The sequence below is a fragment of the Bombina bombina genome, chromosome 4, assembly GCF_027579735.1.
Source record: "Bombina bombina isolate aBomBom1 chromosome 4, aBomBom1.pri, whole genome shotgun sequence".
Lineage (NCBI taxonomy): Eukaryota > Metazoa > Chordata > Amphibia > Anura > Bombinatoridae > Bombina > Bombina bombina.
This window is the reverse complement of record NC_069502.1, coordinates 862,038,391-862,064,001: the sequence shown is the minus strand read 5'-3', so window position 1 is coordinate 862,064,001 and position 25,611 is coordinate 862,038,391. Positions and strand designations below refer to the sequence as shown.

Genomic DNA, 25,611 nt, shown 5'->3' with positions numbered 1-25,611 from the left:
AAGAATGAAATCCGTGGACTCGGCATATCGTAGAAGAAATAAATTTATCAGGTAAGCATAAATTTCCTTTCTTCTATAAGGTACGACGAGTCCACGGATTCATCCTTTACTTGTGGGATATTATCCTCCTGCTAACAGGAAGTGGCAAAGAGCACCACAGCAGAGCTGTCTATATAGCTCCTCCCTTAGCTCCACCCCCCAGTCATTCTCTTTGTTTACTCTAAGTACTAGGAAGGGTAAAGTGAAAGAGGTGATAAAATATTAGTTTTTAATTTCTTCAAGCAAGAGTTTTTTGTTTTAAATGGTACCGGTGTGTACTATTTACTCTCAGGCAGCAGATGGATGAAGACTTCTGCCTGGAGGATGATGATCTTAGCATTTGTAACTAAGATCCAGTGCAGTTCCCACAGAGGCTGAGGAGTACAGGAAACTTCAGTGTGAGGAACATTTTCATGCTATATAGCAGTGAGGTATGTTCAGTCATTTTTTCTGGAGAGACTGTGTATTTCAGAAAGGCTGACAGTATCCCCATGAGAGTAAGGGTAAGCAGTAATCCTAAGAGCTATAGAAAGGCATTACTGAGCTTGCATAAGGAGCTAATTAAAAAAATGGTTGACACTGAGTTTTGAATGTTTGTGGGCAAACGTTTTCTGAACTGGGAGTGCTGTTAACGTTTTGTGGGCAACTTTATTGAGGGTACACTTGGCTTATATTTTGGGTCTCAGAACCCACATGGCTAGTTTAAAACCGCTCTGGTGCGGTTCTTTGAGGCTGTAGAGACATTGAGTGGGATGGGCGGGGCCTATTTTTGCGCCTCAGATGCGCAGTTGTTTTCACTCAGCAAGCAGCAAGCTCCAACTCCTGAGGGCCCTTGTGGATGTTTTGGGCCAAAACATTAACTACACATATTGAGTCTGCTATAAAAAATTTGAAAAATTTGGTGCATTTTAAAGCAGTTTTGCAGAACGTGTATGCTTTTTTTCTCCTAAAGGCGCAGTACCGTTTTTTAAGATTGTTGTTTTTTTCACTAAATAAAGTGTTTTCATGCTTGTTTGTAGTCATTACTAGCCTGTTCAACATGTCTGACATTAAGGAAAGTCATTGTTCAATATGTTTAGAAGCCATTGTGGAACCCCCACTTAGAATGTGTCCCTCATGCACTGAAAGGTCAATAAATTGCAAAGAACATATTTTAGTAACTAAAAGTATGTCGCAGGATGATTCTCGGTCAGAAGGGAATCAGGTTATGCCATCTAATTGTCCCCAAGTGTCACAACCATTAATGCCCGCACAAGCGACGCCAAGTACTTCTAGTGTGTCTAATTCTTTCACCCTGCAAGATATGGCCGCAGTTATGAATACTACCCTCACAGAGGTTTTATCTAAGCTGCCTGGGTTGCAGGGGAAGCGCAGTAGGTTTGGTGTGAGAACAAATGCTGAGCCCTCTGACGCTTTATTAGCCATATCCGATGTACCCTCACAATGTTTTGAGTTGGGGGTGAGGGATTTGCTGTCTGAGGGAGAGATTTCTGATTCAGGAAAGATGTTCCCTCAGACAGACTCAGATATGACAGCTTTTAAATTTAAACTAGAACACCTCCGCTTATTCCTCAGGGAGGTTTTAGCGACTCTGGATGATTGTGACCCTATTGTAGTTCCAGAGAAATTGTGTAAAATGGACAGATTTCTAGAGGTTCCTGCTTACACTGATGTTTTTCCGGTCCCTAAGAGGATTTCGGACATTGTTACTTAGGAGTGGGATAGATCAGGTATTCCGTTCGCTCCCCCTCCTACTTTTAAGAAAATGTTTCCCATATCAGACACCATGCGGGACTCATGGCAGAAGGTCCCTAAGGTGGAGGGATCTATTTCTACCCTGGCTAAGCGTACAACTATACCTATTGAGGACAGTTGTGCTTCCAAAGATCCTATGGATAAAAAATTAGAGGGTCTCCTAAAGAAAATATTTGTTCATCAGGGTTTTCTTCTCCAACCTATAGCGTGCATTGTTCCCGTAACTACTGCAGCTGCTTTTTGGTTTGAGGCTCTGGAGGAGGCTCTTCAGTTTGAGACCCCATTAGATGATATTCTGGATAGAATTAGGGCGCTCAAGCTGGCTAATTCTTTCATTACAGATGCCGCTTTTCAACTGGCTAAATTAGCGGCAAAGAATTCAGGTTTTGCCATTTTAGCGCGTAGTGCGTTATGGCTTAAGTCCTGGTCTGCTGATATGTCATCAAAATCTAAGATTGTAGCCATCCCTTTCAAGGGTAAGACCCTATTCGGGCCTGAACTGAAAGAGATCATTTCAGACATAGGGGGCAGACTTTCTCTCTTTGCTCAGGCTTGGGCAAGAGACGTTCAGGACTCCTGGGCTTTGGAAATCGTAACCCAGGGGTATCTTCTAGATTTCAAAGATTTTCCTCCAAGGGGGAGATTCCATCTTTCTCAATTGTCTGTAAACCAGACAAAAAGAGAGGCGTTCTTATGCTGTGTAGAAGACCTATATACCATGGGAGTGATCTGCCCAGTTCCGAAAACAGAACAGGGGCAGGGGTTCTACTCCAATCTGTTTGTGGTTCCCAAAAAAGAGGGAACCTTCAGACCAATTTTAGATCTCAAGATCCTAAACAAATTCCTCAGAGTCCCATCCTTCAAGATGGAGACCATTCGGACTATTTTACCAATGATCCAGGAGGGTCAATATATGACCACCGTGGACTTAAAGGATGCGTATCTACACATCCCTATCCACAAAGATCATCACCAGTTCCTCAGGTTCGCCTTTCTGGACAAGCATTACCAGTTTGTGGCTCTTCCCTTTGGGTTGGCCACAGCTCCCAGAATTTTCACAAAGGTACTATTGTCCCTTCTGGCGGTTCTAAGGCCGCGGGGCATAGCAGTGGCGCCTTATCTGGACGATATCTTAATTCAGGTGTCGACTTACCAACTAGCCAAATCTCACACGGACATCGTGTTGGCTTTTCTAAGATCTCACGGGTGGAAGGTGAACGTAAAAGAGTTCACTTATCCCTCTCACAAGAGTTCCATTCCTGGGAACTCTGATAGATTCGGTGGACATGAAAATTTTTCTGACGGAGGTCAGGAAATAAAAGATTTTAACCACCTGCCAAGCTCTTCATTCCATTCCTCGGCCGTCAGTGCCTCAGTGTATGGAGGTAATCGGACTAATGGTAGCGGCAATGGACATAGTTCCGTTTGCATCTCAGACCACTGCAACTATGCATGCTCAAACAGTGGAATGGGGATTATGCAGATTTATCTCCTCAGATAAATCTGGATCAAGAGACCAGAGACTCTCTTCTTTGGTGGTTGTCCAGGATCATCTGTCCCAGGGAATGTGTTTCCGCAGGCCAGCATGGGTCATAGTGACGACGGACGCCAGCCTATTGGGCTGGGGTGCAGTCTGGAATTCCCTGAAAGCACAGGGTTTGTGGACTCAGGAGGAAGCTCTCCTCCCGATAAATATTCTAGAACTGAGAGCGATATTCAACGCGCTTCAGGCGTGGACTCAGCTGGCTTCGGCCAGATTCATAAGATTCCAGTCGGACAATATCATGACTGTAGCATATATCAATCATCAGGGGGGAACAAAGAGTTCTCTAGCGATGATAGAGGTTACCAAAATAATTTGATGGGCAGAGACTCACTCTTGCCATCTATCAGCAATCTATATCCCAGGAGTGGAGAACTGGGAAGCGGATTTTCTAAGTCCTCAGACTTTTCATCCGGGGAGTGGGGACTCCATCCGGAGGTGTTTGCACAATTGATTCAGCAATGGGGCACACCAGAATTGGATCTGATGGCGTCTCATCAGAACGACAAACTTCCTTGTTACGGGTCCAGGTCAAGGGATCCTCAGTCAGTACTGATAGATGCTCTAGCAGTACCCTGGTCGTTCAACCTGGCTTATGTGTTTCCACCATTTCCTCTCCTTCCTCGTTTGATTACCAGAATCAAACAGGAGAGAGCTTTGGTGATTTTGATAGCGCCTGCATGGCCACGCAGGACTTGGTATGCAGACCTGATGGACATGTCATCTCTTCCACCATGGACTCTGCCACTGAGACAGGACCTTCTGATTCAAGGTCCGTTCCAGCATCCAAATCTAGTTTCTCTGCGGCTGACTGCTTGGAGATTGAACGCTTGATTTTATCCAAGCGGGGTTTCTCTGAGTCGGTCATAGATACCTCGATTCAGGTTCGAAAGCCTGCCACTAGGAAAATTTATCATAAGATATGGCATAAATATCTTTATTGGTGCGAATCCAAAGGCTACAAATGGAGTAAGATCAGGATTCCTAGTTCCTTAAAGGGACAGATATCTGCTTTATCAATTCTACTGCACAAGCGTCTGGCAGATGTTCCAGACGTTCAGTCATTCTGTCAGGCTTTAGTTAGAATCAAGCCTGTGTTTAAACCTATTGCTCCGCCATGGAGTATGAATTTGGTTCTTAAAGTTCTTCAAGGGGTTCCGTTTGAACCTATGCATTCCATAGATATTAAGCTTCTATCTTGGAAAGTTCTGTTTTTAGTTGCCATCTCTTCGGCTCGAAGAGTTTCTGAACTATCTGTGTTGCAATGCGACTCGCCTTATCTTGTTTTCCATGCTGATAAGGTGGTTTTGCGTACCAAACCTGGATTCCTTCCTAAGGTTGTTACTAATAGGAATATCAATCAGGAAATTGTTGTTGCTTCTCTGTGTCCTAATCCTTCCTCTAAGAAGGAGCATTTGTTGCACAACTTGGACGTGGTTCGTGCTTTGAAGTTTTACTTGCAAGCAAACAAGGATTTCCATCAAACATCTTCTTTGTTTGTTGTCTATTCTGGAAAACGTAGAGGTCAAAAAGCTACAGCTACCTCTCTTTCTTTTTGGCTGAAAAGCATCATCCGTTTGGCATACGAGACTTCTGGACAGCAGCCTCCTGAAAGGATAACAGCTCACTCTACTAGAGCGGTGGCTTCCACATGGGCTTTTAAAAATGATGCTTCTGTTGAACAGATTTGTAAGGCTGCGACTTGGTCTTCGCTTCATACCTTTTCCAAATTTTACAAATTTGATACTTTTGCTTCTTCGGAGGCTATTTTTGGGAGAAAAGTTCCAAGCAGTGGTGCCTTCTGTTTAACCATCTGTCTTGTCCCTTCCGTTCATCCGTGTCCTGTAGCTTTGGTATTGTATCCCACAAGTAAAGGATGAATCCGTGGACTCGTCGTACCTTATAGAAGAAAAGTAAATTTATGCTTACCTGATAAATTAATTTCTTCTATGGTACGACGAGTCCACGGCCCGCCCTGTCATTTTAAGACAGATTATATTTTTTTATTTTAAACTTCAGTCACCTCTGCACCTTTTAGTTTCTCCTTTTTCTTCCTGTACCTTCGGTCGAATGACTGGGAGTGGAGCTAAGGGAGGAGCTATATAGACAGCTCTGCTGTGGTGCTCTTTGCCACTTCCTGTTAGCAGGAGGATAATATCCCACAAGTAAAGGATGAATCCATGGACTCGTCGTACCATAGAAGAAATTAATTTATCAGGTAAGCATAAATTTACTTTTTATAATTTCTCATGATTAAATAATTATGTAATCAATATCATTACTCCTATTGTGTTTATTGACAGGTGAATTTACAAACTGTAATAATCCTAGTCAAGATCAGAGTGCAGATGCTTCTTTACATCTTCGAAATCAAAGAAGCCACGTGGGAAATGTATGTTCTTATTGTGGGAAATGTTTTCTTAAGAAATCACAGCTTTTTAAACATCTAAAAAATCATACAGGAGAAACACCATTTTCTTGTCCTACATGGGGGAAATGTTTTAACCGTAAACAAAATCTTGTTGCTCATCAGAAAATTCATACAGGAGAAAAAAGATTTTCATGTTCTGACTGTGGAAAATGTTTTACTCTGAAATCAAATCTTATCAGGCATCAGAAAACTCACACAGGAGAGAAAGGATTTTCATGTTCTAACTGTTGGAAATGTTTTACTCAGAAATCAACTCTTATTATGCATCAGAAAATTCATACAGGAGTGAGAGGATTTTCATGTTTTGACTGTGGGAAATGTTTTAATTGCAAATCAACTCTTATTGCACATCAGAAAATTCACACAGGGGAGAAAGGATTTTCATGTTCTGATTGTGGGAAATGTTTTACTCAGAAATCAAATCTTATTACGCATCAGAAAATTCATACAGGAGAAAAAGCATTTTCATGTTCTGACTGTGGAAAATGTTTTACTCTGAAATCAACTCTTATTACACATCAGAAAACTCATACAGGAGAGAAAGGATTTTCATGTTCTAACTGTGGGAAATGTTTTACTCAGAAATCAACTCTTATTATGCATCAGAAAATTCATACAGAAGTGAGAGGATTTTCATGTTCTGACTGTGGGAAATGTTTTAAACGCAAATCAACTCTTATTGCACATCAGAAAATTCACACAGGGGAGAAAGGATTTTCATGTTCTGATTGTGGGAAATGTTTTACTCAGAAATCAAATCTTATTACGCATCAGAAAATTCATACAGGAGAAAAAGCATTTTCATGTTCTGACTGTGGAAAATGTTTTACTCTGAAATCAACTCTTATTACACATCAGAAAACTCATACAGGGGAGAAAGGATGTTCATGTTTTGACTGTGGGAAAAGTTTTAATCGGAAATCAACTCTTATTAGGCATCAGAAAACTCATATTAAAAAAAAACAGTTTAACCTCCTAAATGCAGGTGGTGGCATGTAGTTGTCATCCACACAATACCAAGGGCTTATGATGACTGTATGTGACCCCCTGAGGCGTGCAGTTCTGTAGCTGTTTAAAGACTTTTCTGCACCTCAAGCGTTTTATAAGGTGAACCCAGGGTGAATTTGATTTAAATCACTAGTCAATAAGACCGATTTATATAATGGATTTCATTTTTAAAATAATAAGTTTTCAGATTATTTTTACCAGTTATATCAGACCATTACTCATTTGGGTTTAGATATGCATGGATAGATCATTGAAATGAATGAAATTATTTGGAGGTGAACTATATCCAGTTTAATTAGTTAATCATTCATATTTGATCAACTTTTCACCTGTACTTTATTGAAAGGAGAAAAAAGGATTACATTAATAATAATATAAATAGTTTTATTTAACTAAAACAATAACGAGTCAATGATTACATTCATTACTGTTGGGAAAATCACCACCTGGCCACCAGAAGGAGGCAAAGACACAACTGCCGGAGCTTAAGTTTCCTTCCACTACCCATACTCCCAAGTCATTCTTTGCCTCTGTAACAAGGAGGAAGCGAAGATAGTGATCTGAAGAAATTTAAGTCCTTTAATGGGTAGTTTCTCTTCAAGCGGGACTGGGGTAATGCTGTGTATTGCTCTTTAGTAAGAGTATTGGTAGCTGTTAGCTGCTGGAGGTCGCAGGGAGACTTCTCTATCCTCTTTCCAGCAATTTATGCTAACCCCCAACCTGGCAACCAGTGTTAGTTACACTGCTTTCCTTTCTATCCCAGGTCCCTGTCAGATTTATGAAGCTGTCAGACCTGGAAGTACTGTGTCTGCACCACGGTAATAAGACCTCTGAGATAAGTTTCTTAATCCCTTTTCAGTGCTGAGGACTCTGGCCCAATTCAACGGGTGTTATAGCCTTCTATTTAATGCTGGACTGGCTAATACAGTAAGGCCATATGCTCTTATTTGAGGAGGAAGGGGTCTGTATGATCCTAAATATCCTTGGAATGGGATAAAGGGTACTTCATTTTCTCTGTGCAGTTAGTGTTCTCTAAGGACTATGAAGGGACTCCACTACTTATTCTGCTTATACGCCAATGAACCTTGAGTGGGGTTCGGCATTTAACTTTCCTTGGAGCGTAGAGCTTATACAATCAGTGCCGAAAGGCTTTATAGCTGATGCTTGCTTGGGATTTTTTATTTGGACAATTTTAGGCTCCTCAATAACATACTCCTCCCTTATCAGTCGACAGCTTTGAAAGGGGTTACTAGGATAATATGTCTATCTGTACATTTATATCTTGCTAATGGCGGCAGTGAGACGCACTTTGTGTGAGATTTTGGTGCCATTTGCTTGCCCTCTTTACAGCGTCCCTCTTTTAGCCCTCAGGTCTCTTATTTACAATCGAGGTCTTTAAGAATTGGGGGTTAGTAATTTTATTCCCGATCTTTTCTTGTTTTCCCCTCTATGTACTTCTGACTCCTTAGTAGGATCGGTAAGTGGGAATACATTTTATATTTAGTGTAGGGCTACTCGGATAGGCCACCACAGATGTGTGCAATATTAGTGATTAGATACGCTATCCTCCCGCATAATATCAAGAGTCAGCAGGAAGATAATTGCAAATAAGCTGTTCCGTTATATCAAGTGACGGTATATGCCCATAGCCTCTCAAACATGGAGGTTCCAAATTTTGTTCAAATATCCTCTGTGCTAGTTAGAAGAGGGCAATGATTGTGGAGTCTGGGGCAATACTAGAACGTATGAGTTTTGCATGTACTTGTAGCTCCCTAACAAGTCATTTGTGCTTGGTCTTTTTAAGATCTGGAGACTTTGTTTCCTGATTCCGTAACTACTTCTGTAACTTTAACAAAACCAGCTACTTCATATACACAAATAAACCTGAAAATGCAATTTCTCATACATTTTATACTCTGCAGCTGGTGTAATATATCATTGAAAATACATTTATAAAAAACAATTTTACAGTGTACTGTCCCTTTTAATGACAATAAAATTATTATTAAATATTAATATTTAATCCCAAATTGAAATAATTCCTAAGTTCTAATCAAGTACATTTTTAAAAACACAGTGACTATATTTATGCAGTAAACAAAATATCACTTATGACCAGATATATATAAATTGATTATTATAATATTAAAATATAAAGCAAGCTTTAGAAATATTTAGATTAATTATATTCAATTAAGTCGTCTTATCCTGAATATGGCACAATATTATCTATAAATTAACCTTAATTTAAAATGAATTAAATAGCACAATTAAAAATTACTTGAAAAAATTATAATTAGCCAGTAGCATCAATCAAATGCACAATATGGATTATTTACTTAAATTAGGACCACTCAATAATCGCAAAAATCAAAACCAAACTAATAGAGCCTGTGCATAGGACAGCTAAGAAACAATGCCCCACGTTCTACTATTGTGCCGCAAGAATACCGCCTCTGTCCTGAGAAGGCTGTTCCTCATCGTGATGGACACGATTTTGCAGCCAATCGGATAAGTGCTAATTAACATATTTTTTTCTAATGCTACGATGAGCCCACGGATCATCCAATTACTATTGGGAATATCACTCCTGCCCAGCAGGAGGCGGCAAAGAGCACCACAGCAAAGCTGTTAAATATCAACTCTCTTGCCTCCAACCCCAGTCATTCTCTTTGCCTACATTAGAGCAAGGAAGTGGTAAAGTTAGGTGTTAGGAAAAGATTCTTCAAGCAAGATTTTATTATTTTTTTCAGCAGTGCAAGATTGTGCTGCTTTCTTCTAGGGTGTAGCCGTAGTCCATATCAGTCTCTTCAGTAGAGCAGTGGTGGCTTTCAAGCAATGGGAACTTGTGGGATACAATCCTCACTGCGCCTCCCATATATTTATGCTGCCCTAACCGTGCAAGCCTGAGTAAGATTTCTCCTTCCCAGAAACCTGAAGAGGAAGATACTTCGTTAGCATCTGAGGGTGAAGACTCAGACAGTGTAATTCCTTTAGCTGATACTGAAGTTGTTTCTTTCAGGTTTAAGCTTGAACACCTCCGTTTGTTACTTAAGGAAGTTTTAGCTACCCTGGACGACTCTGACACTACTGTCGTAGTCAATCCTAAGAAGTCCAGTAAACTAAACAAGCATTTTGACGTGCCTTCCATGGCGGAATGGGTAAGAACGGGTATCCCTTTTTCTCCATCCCCTATATTTAAAAAGATGTTTCCTATAGCAGACTCTATCAAGGAGTCTTGGCAGACGGTACCCAAGGTGGAAGGGGCAATTTCCACTCTAGCCAAGAGAACAACTATTCCCATAGAGGATAGTTGTTCCTTTAAGGGTCCTATGGATAAGAAGTTACAGGGGTTGCTCAAGAAAATGTATGTACACCAGGGTTTACAATGGTAACCTGTGGTTTGTATTGCTACTGTCACTAGTGCGGCAGCATACTGATTTGATGCGTTAACAATGAAAAAGGTCCCAACCAGAATACGACAAATTTTCCAGGAGAGCAAAGGTATAAAGTTTAAAAAATCCATTTATTATTCAAGTAGTAAAAACCTAAGGCTTACAGCATACAGGACTTAAAACAGCTGACGCGTTTCCTGCCTCAACGGCACTTCATCAGAGCTGTTGTACAGGTGTGTAGCGTAAGTATTTAACGTGTCAGGGCCTGATATCCAACCAATCAGATCCCTTCTAATATAATTCCTTCACAATTCAAAGAATCAATACATAGCAAATTAGTACAGAATATACACACAACATACAATTAATAACATCATACTATCAAAGAAGAACAAAGTATCAGTTACATAATAGAACAATGAAACATTGTGGCGAGTATAAGAAGAATCTGTTGTTACAATGTAAAAGTAGAAAAACAGAAAAAATAATCGGACATAAGTAAACATATATAGAGCCTCGTATCATGAAACATGTATACGGTAATATGTAATTTAACCCATTAGGACATCTATAAGACAACAATAGTACTAAAAACATTGACCGAGGTCTATAGAAAAGAAATCTCAGGAAACACCATACTTAGGGCAGATTCCTCACACCCCACACATCTAAAGAGAGGTATACCGAAGGGTTGATATATATGCGTTTGAGGCGCAATTGCACTAATCTGCAAAGTTATTGGCATCATGAAAATGACTTAACATCATGACTTATTGAGAGAGGATATAATCCTAATGTGTTGATAGATATATATAGTTTCGGTCATGGATAGAAAGTTTTTGCTGGTTGATAAATCTAAATAAATGAATATGACAGAAAATGTTAATTTCATAACAACATACAGTAATCAATATAATGATGTTTGTAATATCATTAGGAAGAGATTACCAATACTGGAAAGGGATAAAGATCTGTCCATATTGCAGAAGAAGTGTAAATTTATTTCACATAGATCAAAGACTATTGGGGATATAGTGAGGAAAGATTTCAGCTCCAATAAATTGTCAATGACTAACAAAAGTAGTGTTAAAAACAAAAAATTGGTTAACAATGGAATCAGGTTTCTATAAGTGTGGTAACAGACCATGTAAGAGCTGTAAATATGCCAAAGTGGGGAATGAATTTAAATCTACACAAACAAATACAACGTATAAAATCAAAAGTCGGATTAATTGCAACTCAACGTATGTTATATATCTTGTTACATGTAAAATATGCAATTTTCAATATACAGGTCTCACTACAAGAATGTTGAAAGATAGGATCAGAGAACATTTGTTATCTCTTGAAGCTGAAGTGCCGAAAACACCGCTGGCAAAACACTTTGCACAACGTAATGTCGGTTGTGAGGCATTTTTGCTTTTTTGTGGGACCCAGAGGAGGTGATAGATTTCAATCCTTAAGTAAAAGAGAGGTATATTGGATCTTCACTCTATGTACAGGTTCAGCTCTTGGCATCAACAAAATCAGTGATATAAAACTCTACATAGATGGTTAATAGAAATATATTCATAATATTCTCTTTATCCTATATCTAGTGAATTGCCATTTGTGTATAAATCTGTTCACCCTATGTTATGCATATTTTATGTATGTATTTCCTTACTTTGGCAATTGGCGCATAGGCGATGATCCTCATATATTTTTTTGCCTGCTTACTGATGCATATATATCTATAATTGAAAGTATTGATCTTTTAAATAGGAATGTAAATTCTGCATTTGACAGCGGCATATTTTAGGATCTACGCACAAGCAATATTGTTATAGGTTTGGATGCATGCATTTATCAGGATGTCTGTTTTTAGTACTATTGTTGTCTTATAGATGTCCTAATGGGTTAAATTACATCTTACCGTATATCTTACCGTATATATGTTTCATTATACGAGGCTCTATATATGTTTACTTATGTCCGATTATTTTTTCTGTTTTTCTACTTTACATTGTAACAACAGATTCTTCTTATACTCATCACAATGTTTCATTGTTCTATTATGTAACTGTTACTTTGTTCTTCTTTGATAGTATGATGTTATTAATTGTATGTTGTGTGTATATTCTGTACTAATTTGCTATGTATTGATTCTTTGAATTGTGAAGGAATTATATTAGAAGGGATCTGATTGGTTGGATATCAACACGTTAAATACTTACGCTACACACTTGTACAACAGCTCTGATGAAGTGCCGTTGAGGCAGGAAACGCGACAGCTGTTTTGAGTCCTGTATGCTGTAAGCCTTAAGTTTTTACTACTTGAATAATAAATGGATTTTTTAAACTTTATACCTTAGCGCTCCTGAAAAAAATTGTCGTATTCTGGTTGGGACTTTTTTCATTGTTTACTTGTTTTTCATAAGGGCCATTTGGAGAGGCCTTACCTGCCAGGAGACGGATCTGCAAGTCTGCTGTGAATATTAATTGCAGACACGTGCACATGCAAAGCTACTAATACCACAATACTTAAAGTGAAGGTAAAGTTTCTTCATTGTGAACACATCAATGCATAACTTAATATTACCATAAGCTAATCGCTAAGTTTATTTCAATAAAAAAGTTAAAATTTCAGACTTCATTTATATATATATATATATATATATATATACAGGTAGCCCTCAGTTTACGCCGGGGTTAGGTTCCAGAAGGAATGGTTGTAAATCGAAACCATTGTAAATTGAAACCCAGTTTATAATGTAAGTCAATGGGAAGTGAGGGAGATAGGTTCCAGGCCCCTCTCAAAATTGTCATAAGTAACACCTAATACATTATTTTTAAAGCTTTGAAATGAAGACTTTAAATGCTAAACAGCATTATAAGCCTAATAAAATAATCACACAACACAGACTTCACTTGTTTTTTTCTGCAAACAGTTCTTTCTATGCATTCCAATCTGGACTGATTTATAGACAGGAAGATCTTGTTCCTTTGAAATCTGCTCGATAGCTCAGGTCTGGTTAAACTGAATAATTTCAGCTTGCTTGGCTTTGCTGCAACACAAGCGGACAGCTCCACCTACTGGCTATTTTAATAAATGCACTGCTTCTCAATGCTTTTCAATAGCAGTCACATGACTGAAAAAAAAAGGTTGTTATTCTGAAACGGTGTAAATTGAACCATTGTAAAACGAGGGCCACCTGTGTATATATATATATATATATATATATATATATATTACCCTATAGTTTTGATGCTAAATCCACCCAAACTTTTCTTTCCTGGTTTTCTGTGCTGTGACGTATAGAGCGGTCCCACCCGCTCTAAACGTATCTCAAAAGCGCATTCACGAGTCTCAGTTAAAATGCACATGCGCAAATCGGCTAGTTCGCTCTCTACTGCGCTTGTCAGTATCTGAGCCGTCCGGTAGCCGATGGCATATTAGGGGTATTCCTAAAGTAAACTAATACGCATGTGCGAAACGGGAGCGCACATGGATTTCACGATAAGGTAAAAAAAGAATAGCGCATGCGCAGGCCAACAAGCTGGTGATGACGTTATAGTGACGGCCGCCTAATGGCCAGATTTTCAATAGGATCCTCTGAAAACGTGATCAACACAGAAAAAAAAAAAGTTATAACGGGTTGAATTTGCGGACCTTCATAAATTGATTAATAACGGGTATAACTTTGTTTACACTTATATTTAAAAAAAATGATGAATTAAAGTCATATTGTTTTGGGACAAAGAAAGTTATTGTAGATCAACAACCTGGCAACTTTACCTTCACTTTAACTCTTTTTCCTTCCTATTATATTATGGCTATTTTCCATTTACTGTTTGGAAATTTGAGGAATAAGGAGTTTACGATACCTTTTGTTGATAAGTCTGGTGGAGTCAGAGGCTACGGACTGATTAACATTAAGGTTGGTGTTTATATGACTTTTACAGTACACCTTATTTACATCTACTGGGACACAAAAGGGTACAAATGGATACATATTGTTGAATCAATAGCGGCAACACAAGTTTTCCCCACTACTCTGGACTATAAAATTGGTTTGATGCGTTGTCTGATTCTATTCAGACGACACTCCCCACTAAGAAATCCAGGATAGGATTAAGGCCCTTAAGTTGGCCAACTCCTTTATCACGAATGCTTCCCTTCAGGTTTTTAAGCTAGGAGCTAAGATTTCTGGTTTTGCCATACTGGCCCGTAGAGCTTTATGGTTAAAATCTTGGTCTGCGGATGTGTCATCTAATTCTAAACTTTTGGCGATTCCTTACAAGGGAAAGACCTTGTTTGGGCCGGGTTTGACGGAAATAATTTCTGACGTTACGGGAGGAAAGGGCCATTTCCTCCCTCAGGATAAGATAAATAAACAAAAGGAACGTCAGAGTAATTTTCGTTCCTTTCGAAATTTCAAGGGAAAGCCTTCCTCTCCCTCTTCCAAGCAGGAGCAGTCCAAGCCTTCCTGGAGGCCCAATCAGTCTTGGAACAAGGGAAAACAATCCAAAAAGCCTACAATTGAATCAAAGACAGCATGAAGGGCCTGCCCCCGATCTGGGACCGGATCTTGTGGGGGGCAGACTTTCCTTCTTCGCTCAGGCTTGGGTTTGAGATGTTCAGGATCCCTGGGCGGTGGACATCGTGTCCCACGGATACAATCTAGAGTTCAAGACCTTTCCTTCCAGGGGCAGGTTTCTGTTTTCAAGATTATCTGTAGACCAGATAAAAAGAGAGGCGTTCTTACACTGTGTTCGGGACCTCTCTGACCTGGGAGTGATAGTTCGTGTCCCAATGCAGGAACGGGGTCTGGGGTTCTACTCCAATCTGTTCGTGGTTCCCAAAAAAAGAGGGAACCTTCAGACCAATTTTATATCTCAAGAGTCTAAACAAGTTCCTCAGTGTGCCGTCCTTCAAGATGGAAACTATTCGTTCCATTCTTCCTTTGGTTCAAGAGGGTCAATTTATGACAACGGTAGATTTAAAGGATGCGTTCCTGCATGTTGCCATCCACAGGGACCATCACAAGTTTCTGATATTTGCATTTCTAGACAAACACTTCCAGTTTATGGCTCTTCCATTCGGCCTTGCCACAGCTCCCAGAATTTTCTCAAAGGTTCTGGGATCCCTGTTGGCGGTGCTCTGATTGCGGGGCATTGCAATGGCGCCTTATCTGGACGACATTCTGGTTCAGGCGCCATCATTTCAACAAGCAAGATCCCACACTGAAGTGTTATCTTTCCTGCGATCTCATGGATGGAAGGTAAATTTGGAAAAGAGTTCCTTAGTTCCTACTACAAGGGTAATTTTCTTGGGAACCATAATAGATCAGGAAATCAAAGATTTTTGATTCTTGCCTAGCGCTTCAGTCCTCTCCTCTGTCTGATGGTAGCGGCAATGGACATCATCTCATTCGCCCGTTTCCACCTCAGACCTCTGCAGTTAAGCATGCTCAGACAGTGGAATGGAAATTATGTGGATCTGTCTCCGCGATTACAGCTGGAGCAGGAGACAAGGGATTCTCTTCTTTGGTGGTTGTCTCAGGATCATCTCTCCCAGGGAACCTGCTTTCGCAGACCCTCTTGGGTGAATGTGACAACAGACGCCAGCCTTCTGGGATGGGGAGCAGTCTGTGGCTCTCTAAAGGCTCAGGGAACATGGACTTGGTCGGAGTCTGTTCTACCCATAAACATTCTGGAGCTGAGAGCAATCTTCAATGCTCTTCTGGCCTGGCCTCAGTTAGCCTCGGCAAGTTCCCTAAAGGGTCAAATATCTGCCTTGTCTATTTTGTTACATAAACGTCTAGCGGATGTCCCAGACGTGCAATCGTTTTATCAGGCCTTGGTCAGGATCAGGCCTGTGTTCAAGCTAGTTACTCCTCCCTGGAGTCTTAATTTGGTTCTTAAGGAAAGTTTTATTTCCTGTTGCTATTTCATCTGCTCGTAGAGTGTCAGAGCTCTCGGCATTACAGTATGATGCTCCTTACCTTATTTTTCATTTGGATAAGGTAGTTTTGCGTACTAAGTCAGGGTTTCTCCCTAAAGTAGTTTCAGATCGGAACATTAATCAGGATATTGTTGTTCCTTCCTTGTGTCCTAATCCTTCTTCTTAAAAGGAATGGCTTCTGCACAATCTGGACGTGGTGCGTGCATTAAAATTCTATTTACAGGCGACTAAGGATTTTCGTCAGTCCTCTACTCTGTTTGTGGTATTCTCTTGGAAACGTAGGGGGCAGAAAGCTACAGCTACTTCTCTTTCTTTGTGGCTGAAGAGTATCATTCTGAGAGAGTTACGGCTCATTCTACGAGGGCTGTTTCCTCTTCCTGGGCATTCAAAAATTAAGCTTCTGTGGAACAGATTTGCAAGGCTGCAACTTGGTCCTCTCTTCACACTTTTTCAAAATTCTATAAATTTGACACTTTTGCCTCAGCTGAAGCCTCTTTTGGGATAAAGGTTCTTCAAGCAGTGGTGCCTTCCGTTTAGGTTCCCTGTCTTGTCCCTCCCTTATTATCTGTGTACTCTAGCTTGGGTATTGATTCCCAATAGTAATTAGATGATCCGTGGACTCATTGTGTCATTAGAAAGAAAACAAAATTTATGCTTACCTGATAAATTTCTTTCTTGACATGATGAGTCCACGGCCCGCCCTGTTCTTTTTGGACAGGTTGTTGGTATGTTATAAACTTCACCTCTGCACCTTGTTGCTTCCTTTCTCTCCTTTGCTTTGGTCGAATGACTGGGGTTGGAGGGAAAGGGAGGTGATATTTAACAGCTTTGCTGTGGTGCTCTTTGCCACCTCCTGCTGGGCAGGAGTGATAATCTCAATAGTATTTAGATGATCCGTGGACTCATCGTGTCAAGAAAGAATTTTTTTTTTTTATCAGGTAAACATACATTTTGTTTTTCTTATTGTGTGCACGCTCACATGCTTCCACTTCCGCGCACACTTTATCCCCCGCGTGCTCACAAGCTCAATAACGGCAACCAGTTCTGCATAAAAGGAAACAGCTCCACTGTATAGGCATTAAAGCCAGAGCTGTTCCCCTTTATGATAGTATGACAATATGTAGGAACGTTTGTTGTATGTTTTGTGATTATTTTTTTGGAATGTTTGCAAGTCAGTCTTGCTTGATATATTTTATTATACATGTTATCAGTATATATATATTTTTATATATACTATATATTTTGTTTTTTATGCAAATAAAAAAAAAACAACAATATTATATCACACTTTTTGTATTTATTATATTATTGATCATACTCCCGCTTCACCAGCAGCTTGACCCAGAGCTTTCAGTCAGTATTCAGGCACACAGGCACTTTTCTAACTATGAAGCAGTGCACAATCTTTTTCTGTGCACTGCTCCACCACAGAAGCGCAGTCCCCTTTACAGGTGACATCACTTGGGCATGGTGGAGGAAGACTGCATATACGTATATGCAGTTTTAATTTGCAAACATCACCCACAAGACTCGGGAAGGTGAGGAAAACGCAGGTACGTCTCAAAAGTTTTATTACAACTTTGTGCACACGTGTATAGTGATTTATGCCAGTGTTGACTGGTCCTTTAACAACACTGGGTTAGCAAATATAAGCCAAATCTTACAATTAAAGTCTTAGCTTAACTCCAACAAATTTAATGGAATTTCCAGGAGGTATAATTCAACTACCTAGGCCAAAATAGTCTTATGTAACTTCAAATAATCAACCAGAGAGATTTATACACTTCCAATAAATCAATATATTATCAATACAATAGCAATAAGTTATCATCAAGCCAATATAAATACAATTTCTTAGATATATCACAGTAACTTAAAATCAATTTATAAGTGTAAAATACAAAACCCTTTTCTTAATAGTAAATTCACTGAATGCTGATATAATTATGTAGAATACCCTGATCTATTTAATATTAGATTATAAACATAAAAAAACTTTTAGATCACAGTTTCAATTACACTACTGCTATTAAAATATAAGCTATAGTAATTACTTAACGTTTAATTTTTGTTATACGTTACCAGTTAGCAATATTTGAGATTTCCAGCACCCAGAGTTCTTTATTGTCATCAAGAAGATATCCACAATATAGGAGAATCAAGGTAGCCCAAAGATTTCTCTTTTTCTTTCTTAAAAAGAGTTGTCTCACAAAGACTGTCTCACTCCAGAGATTTTCTAGCAAGCAGCAGGCAACTCTCAAAGGATACAAAGCCAAAAAAGGACCTTAATCCTCCCATGTGTAAAGCTTTTGTGTGCTCCTCCAACATTTCTTAATCACCAAATAAAAACACTCTCAGTGCAATTGGCAACTCTCATAGGTCACTTGCCCTTTTGCTCACTTGGTAACTTGATTTCCTCAAGACAGGATCTTGAATGAGACATTTTATTCGCAAAATATTAAATGTTTTTCGAATATAGAAGTGTAATTTATTTTTAGTGTTAATTTAATACACTTATGATTTCATAGTTTTAATGAAAATCATATAAGATATGTGTATAATTGTGTATCTATCTTTTTTTTTCCTTGTTTCTTTTTTTCCCCTTTTTCTTCCTTAGCTTTCCTTTTCAAGACCAAATTTTATAGCAACCCAGTCAAGAGAGTACAGGTTCTTCACTGGGATGAAAATAAACTTGCCTTTACTTATAAAAATAGACATTCATTCTGTTCACAAACCCAGACTCGGTTACCTTGCACTCATTTGTAGCAAATTCATACACAGAAATATTGTCTCCAAAATATAGCTTCACAATCAACACAATTCCCCTTTATTTCTTTTCTCTTCTCCTTCTCATCTCTCTTTTTTTCTTTAAATTTTAGGACTCTGTCGGCTTTTCACTTGGCTATGCTCTGTAAAGCTTGCATAACAGTTCAACAATTGATTTGCCTTTTAACAAACACAGCATCCCAGACTTACAAACCATGCAGAAAAGACAGAAGGAAAGAGAGAAAAATAATACCGTTCCATCAAGCCAACCACAGTATTTGCAGATACTTTTATATTATTGCCAGCAGTTATATATCTCTTTTCTTTCTTTCCTTTATCCTCATAGACAGTATATCCCAAATTTCGCTCATTCACTCGTTATAACTTTGCTATAGGCTTCTTCCTCTTTGGCTATAGTAAAACATTTTTTTATTTTTTCCTGTTAACCATCAGGCTGTTTTTATTCTGACCTCCTTAGCCCAGTCTTACTAGCCCTTTAGCATACAATATTATCCCTTAAGACAAGCCGCTCAAGCCATGAACCAGAGGTAAAATGAAGTTTAAGTTGTAGTACTTATCTTTTTTGCTGAGCCTTCCGATCCTCTTTATAGCACTTTTAGCAGATCTCACTTGGTTACTCATGGGTCTTGGCACCAAAACACAAAAATAAATCAGTGCCATAGCTACTGGGCAAAAAAATAGCTGAGATGGACTTCCGGGGAGAGCTTTTTCACTCTCGCGTCCACTTGTTGGTCTTTCGCCACTTCTGGTCACGGCTTCTAGCAGGCCTTACTTGGTAACAAGCGTGTGGGAGGGAGGGGTAGGTAACCCGGCTTAGTTAGGCCTAGGGTCTGCAGTTGCGGTTAGGGCTTCAGTGCTCACATTTTTTATTTTTATTCCATTTTCAGTGCACATTTCTTAATAAAGTTTAGAGCATAAAAACATAATTATGATATTATTAGAGTACAGTTATTATGTATGTACCAGTCCATTCAGAACCTCTTATACATTAGATATCTGAATAAAGGTGTAATTTATTCTGAACACAGTTTGTCAAGTTCACCAATACAGTTATTTATTTAATTCACTTCAGTTGTTGTAACGTGTCAGGAATGATATATTGTGGTGTACCTTTAAGGTATCTCCCCTCTCATTCCTTACACCACTCTATTTAAAGATCTCATTAAGACCTTAGCCTTGCCTGAAAATTGAAGCTTTATGCTGTTACTGCTAAGTATTTTCCTTGTATGAGCTATCTTTTGCTTCAGGTCAAAGCTAAGCCTTAATTCCATTTGATACTATTATTAGTAGTGTACCTTTTGCTAACACTTTAACATTACAGAACTACTCTTTTATTCTGAGTCAGTTTTTGTCTAAAGTCCCTCTAACAAGTTGCCGGTACTTTTTGGATCACTACTCCTTCTGAGGACGGATCTACATACCGCGGCGTTCCGGATGTCAGTCACACTCTCACCGGACTTCCACGCACATGGAGCTGCAGGTCTGTAAGGAGAACTGTTGTTAAAGGTATCGTTTCAATTCCTCTTCTATCTGGATTTATCCTGTCATTTGAATATTGTATACCGCCAGTTAATCTGAGGTCTCATATTTGATTCGCATACCGCAAGTTACTATTTAATCTATATTACATAGCAAACTTCTGCTCTATCTTGCTAACAACTTTCATTGCCTAAAACTGTGTCTTTATCATCTGATATTATTGCTATCTCTAGGAACAATACCAACTTGTATATAAGTCTATCACACTTGCCAAGTATATATGTATGGAGTGACTGCGTCCTGTACATATTTTAGTGTGAACGTTGTGTGAGTGTGTGAAGATATAACGCTGAACTATCATTGGAAATCCTCTAAGTATCATCTTACTGAACTTATACTCATTAGTTCTATCAAATAGGACTCAGTAGTTTATTACTCATTAAACTCCTGGACTGTTACTTTAACATAAATAGTACCTCCTCTCATGCTGAAATAATCTATTATCAACATATACTTATTGTGGATATAAAACTATTACAATCTTAATGAGGTTATCTTTATAATTTATTCCTCATTCAAGTGAAATCTTCTTTAAGCAATCATTCTCACTGTATACTCCCCAAGTAATATAGTCATTGTTACTTGGTGGGTACTAATTAAGAGATACACTACCTTTCTAGGTAGCCTATGTTGCAAGGTAAACTCAGTTTATATATATATATATATATATATATATATATATATATATATATATATATATATATATATATATATAATTTCACTAAACAAATGCACTCACAGGACTTTGTTCAAAATACATCCATAAGTTTAATGAAACGCTTGAGGAAAACGTCCCCTTCATCAGCATAACAAACTTGTGATAAATACACACTTATATAGTGAAAGTACAGCAAAACAGTTAAAGGGACACTGAACCCAATTTTTTTCTTTCATGATTCAGATAGAGCATACAATTTTAAGCAACTTTCTAATTTACACCTATTAACACAGTATATACACATTTATACAGTATTGAGTATATTAACCATATGAAAATTACATAGACAATTTAAGCTTCAAAATTTCAATTCTTATATGGAGTTCATCTTATACAAGATTAAGGATACTTCTTCTCCTATATTCAACACAGATGTAAAGTCTAGGGGGCCTATCTATCAAGCTCCGAATGGAGCTTGATGCCCCGTGTTTCTGGCGAGCCTCACAAAGACCGCTGCTCCATAACCTGTCCGCCTGCTCTGAGCAGGTGGACAGACATCACCGGAAATCAACCCGATCGAGTACGATCGGGTTGATTGACACCTCCCTGCTGACGGCCGATTGGCCACGAGTCTGCATGGGGCGGCGTTGCACCAGCAGCTCTTATGAGCTGCTGGTGCAATGCTGAATACGGAGAGCGTATTGCTCTCCGTATTCAGTGAGGTCTGACGGACCTGATCCGCACTGGCGGATCAGGTCCGCCAGACTTTGTTAAATATAGGCCAATGTGTTTGTATATTGAACCCAGCGTGTATTAAAGGGACAGTCAATACCAGAATTTTTGTTGTTTAAAAAGATAGATAATCCCTTTATTACCCATTCCCCAGTTTTGCATAACCAGCACAGTTATATTAATACACTTTTTATTTCTGTGACTAACTTGTATCTAAGCATCTTCTGACCGCCCCTAATCACATGACTTTTAGTTATTATCTATTGACTTGCATTTTAGCCAATTAGTGCAGTGTCTGCCACTAGCCACGGGCGTGATCACAATGCTATCTATATGGCCTACATGAGCTTGCTCTCCCCTGCTGTGAAAAGTAAATAAAATAGAGGCGACATTCAAGGGCTTAGAAATTATCATATGAGCCTCCCTAGGTTTAGCTTTCAACTAGAATACCAAGAGAACAAAGCAAAATTGTTGATAAAAGTAAATTGGAAAGTTGTTTAAAATTACATGCCCTTTTTAAAAAATGAAAGGTTTTTTTGGACTTGACTGTCCCTTTAATTTACTCTGAAGTGAGAGATGGTCACATTTGTTTTCCATCCTGGGTATAAGGTAGAATTGTGTCTCCTAACTACAGGGCTCCTATGATCAGCTAGGTAGGAAGTTAATTCCATTTGTAAATCAAGTCTGAGAATACAGTGTGATGAGGTTCCTTTGAAGAGACCTCCTCACCATTTAAACAAATGTCTGTTCCTTTTGTTCTTTGAGACATTCTGGCTTGTCAGAACAGTAGGAGGTCTAGTCTGTTCAGGTTCATTGATAAAGAGACCTGTTTGTACAAAATTCAGAACTTTTATCCAAGGTCTTATTTCATATAAATGAAATATTAATCTTTATGATACAATATATATATATATATAGCATACCATGTCACTCAACTTTTACATGACAGATGTTAGCAGGTCGGATCACCATTTTTAGCAGATATGCTCCTCATATGTGGAGACTTTGTTTTGGCAGTGGTGGGGTTAAAAGGGAATCTTCCCACCACTGTCTAAATTTTGATGCTCTTGCCCTGGGCCTTATTGTGCTTGCGTGCAGTTTTACGCTGATTGCTCTATCTCAGTTCTATTTAGCCGTAGTTGTTTATGAAATGCCTATCTACAGGACCTATTTTAATTCTCATGTTTTTATTTATGGGTTCTTTAACGTTCTTTCATTACTTTGCTATGTTTTTAGCTGCCTTTTTCTGTTTAGCAGAGTAAGTCGCTGACATCTAGTGGTGTTTAATTAAAATGACGCCTAGTACAGTTGTACTTTTCTTTTTTGAAGATAGGACACTAATCTGATGGGTGCAATTTTTGTATCGTGTAAAATACATATTTATCTTAGTGATCTTAGGACACTAATATGATTAATTTCAGACATATATTTCATGTATATGTGTGCAATATTACAATCTCTCTCATAGTGAGGAGATTTTCAGTTTTGGCTATTGCAGCATCTTTTTGTATCAAGTAAAATACATATTTTGTCTGTTACAGCATTTATTTGTATTATGTAACATATACAGTTATTTTAGTGATTCTTAGGACACTAATATTTTAATTTCATACTTGCATTTTTGATGTGCAATATATCTATAGCTCTCTTTTCTTTTCCATGCCATTGGAAAGAAAACAAAATTTATGCTTACCTGATAAATTATTTTCTTTCCTGGTATGGAGAGTCCATGACCCGCCATGAGTATTTTTTAGCAATATTTTTCGAACCTTCAGGCACTATACCCCTAGTGTTCTCCTACCTTTCCTTTATTCCCTCGGCTGAATGACTGGGGAGTATGGGTAGTAGGAGGATACTTCTCTGGCTGGGGTCTCTTTGTCTCCTCCTGGTGGCCAGGCAGTGATTTTCCCAGCAGTAATGAATGGAATTGTGGACTCTTTATGCTAGGAATGAAAATAATTTATTAGGTAAGCATAAATTAAGTTTTTTCATTTTCAATGCTTGCCTCTCCCTCCTCATACTTAGGTCCTTGTGCAGATCTATTCCACTCCAAACAATCTTCTATTCGGTGATGTTCTTGAAACTTAGTATAGGTTGATTTTGTGTACATAGAACTGCAGGGAACCAATGGAATTAAAGGAAAGGAAAGTCAAAATTAAACTTTCATTAATCAGAAAGAACATGCCTTTTTAACAATTTTCCAATTGACTCTTATCTAATTTGCTTTTTTCTCTGGGTATAGAATGTATAGGTAGGCTCAGAAGCAATGCACTACTGTGGGCTATCTGCTTGTTACTGTCTCACCCTGCGTATTCAGCTAGGCCCAAGTAGAGCATTGCTCTTCTTCAACAAAGGATTCCAAGAGAATGAAGCAAATATGATAATACAAGTAAGTCTGAAAATTGTATGTTCTATCTGAAACCCAAAAGTTATCTTTCATGATTTTGTCCCTTTTAAGGTCTATTTATCAACTTATAATAATTTTATAACATTTTGCTGTGAAGAAAGGGGCATATTATTTCTGCAGATACAAATTCACAGTTTTGAGAACTACAAATCGAAAAATTGTCCAAAATAATTTGACAGAAACCTCTGGGAGAGCATAATCCAGAGAAATCTGAAGGAAATCCTCAAGACAAATAGCAGCGCTTTGCAATAAAAGGTTAAAAACAGTCTTACTGACAACAAGTTCCTCAGTGTAGTGAAACAGTCACAAAAGAAATCCTCAGGATAGACCAAAGAAGTTAGTCAGGATCAGGATAACTCCCTCCGGTTACAGCCACACTCTATTCTTGTGTGTTCCTCTTCACACAAGCAGGGACAAACTTGTGGAACAGGGAAAAAAGAGAGAGAACCGCGCAAAGCCGGATTCAAGGTAGTTTTATTCACATATAAAACACTCACATATAAAATACTACTTACAAAAAGTAAGTTCTTTAAAGCCTTTGTATTGTAAAATTCAATTCAACAGTCCCGCTTCCACTCTTCGATACTCCACTGCTGATAGATTTGTCCTTATAGAACAAAGAAACAGGTTCTCAAGTAGTGCAACACTTCTTTCTTAGTTTATTGAATTTCCAAACAGGATAAAAAAAAAGCCAATGCCCCTTAATCATGTGATAACATTACACTCACAAACCACCTGTTTAAATACGCATCTACCTGGGAGTTTAACCCTTACATTCTCAATTGCTATCTTCTAAATGGTCATAGTGCCATCTTGTGGGAAAACAGATGGATGTACATAAAAAGACAGCTATGAAGCCTCATAGTAAAAGGGAATAGCACACATAAATAGAATGCCATACATTTAGTAGGAACAACATAAATACAGCATATATAAAGTGACCAGCAGATATAGATGATTACACCATTTAACATTGAGGTACCTAGACAGAGAGATGGAAAAAAACAGAGTTATCCTACAATATGAAATTAAGAAATCATACAACATAATATGCATAATAAATGATAAAGGCATGATACATTAATAAATACCATCATAATAGAGTCATTAATAGAACACTGACCAGTTGATTTCCCTGTTCAACCCCTTCAGTTCCAAGGTATCCAACTGAAAGATTCAAAAGGTCTCCCGTGGTTTAAGTAAAAGATCCCTATTACCACCCCTTCTAGGGGTCTTAACTTGTTCAGTTACTTGAAACCAAAGCTGGTTGATCTGTTGGCCAGCCAACCATTTATGCAGCCCAAACAGGGAAAACAGCCTACATTTTTCTTGGTTATAAATCTCTGTTGATTATCTTTGCTAGATCCAAT

General features: G+C 38.5%; 1 protein-coding gene across 1 annotated transcript in view; it reads left to right on the top strand.

The window, feature by feature from the left end:
• Positions 1 to 25,611, top strand: part of LOC128658002 (uncharacterized) — a 149,397-nt gene that overhangs the window by 77,498 nt on the left and 46,288 nt on the right. Inside the window, exon 7 of the mRNA XM_053712442.1 lies at positions 5,641 to 5,729. Coding sequence (XP_053568417.1) covers positions 5,641 to 5,729 — 89 coding nt within the window. The remainder of the gene's footprint in view (positions 1 to 5,640; positions 5,730 to 25,611) is intronic.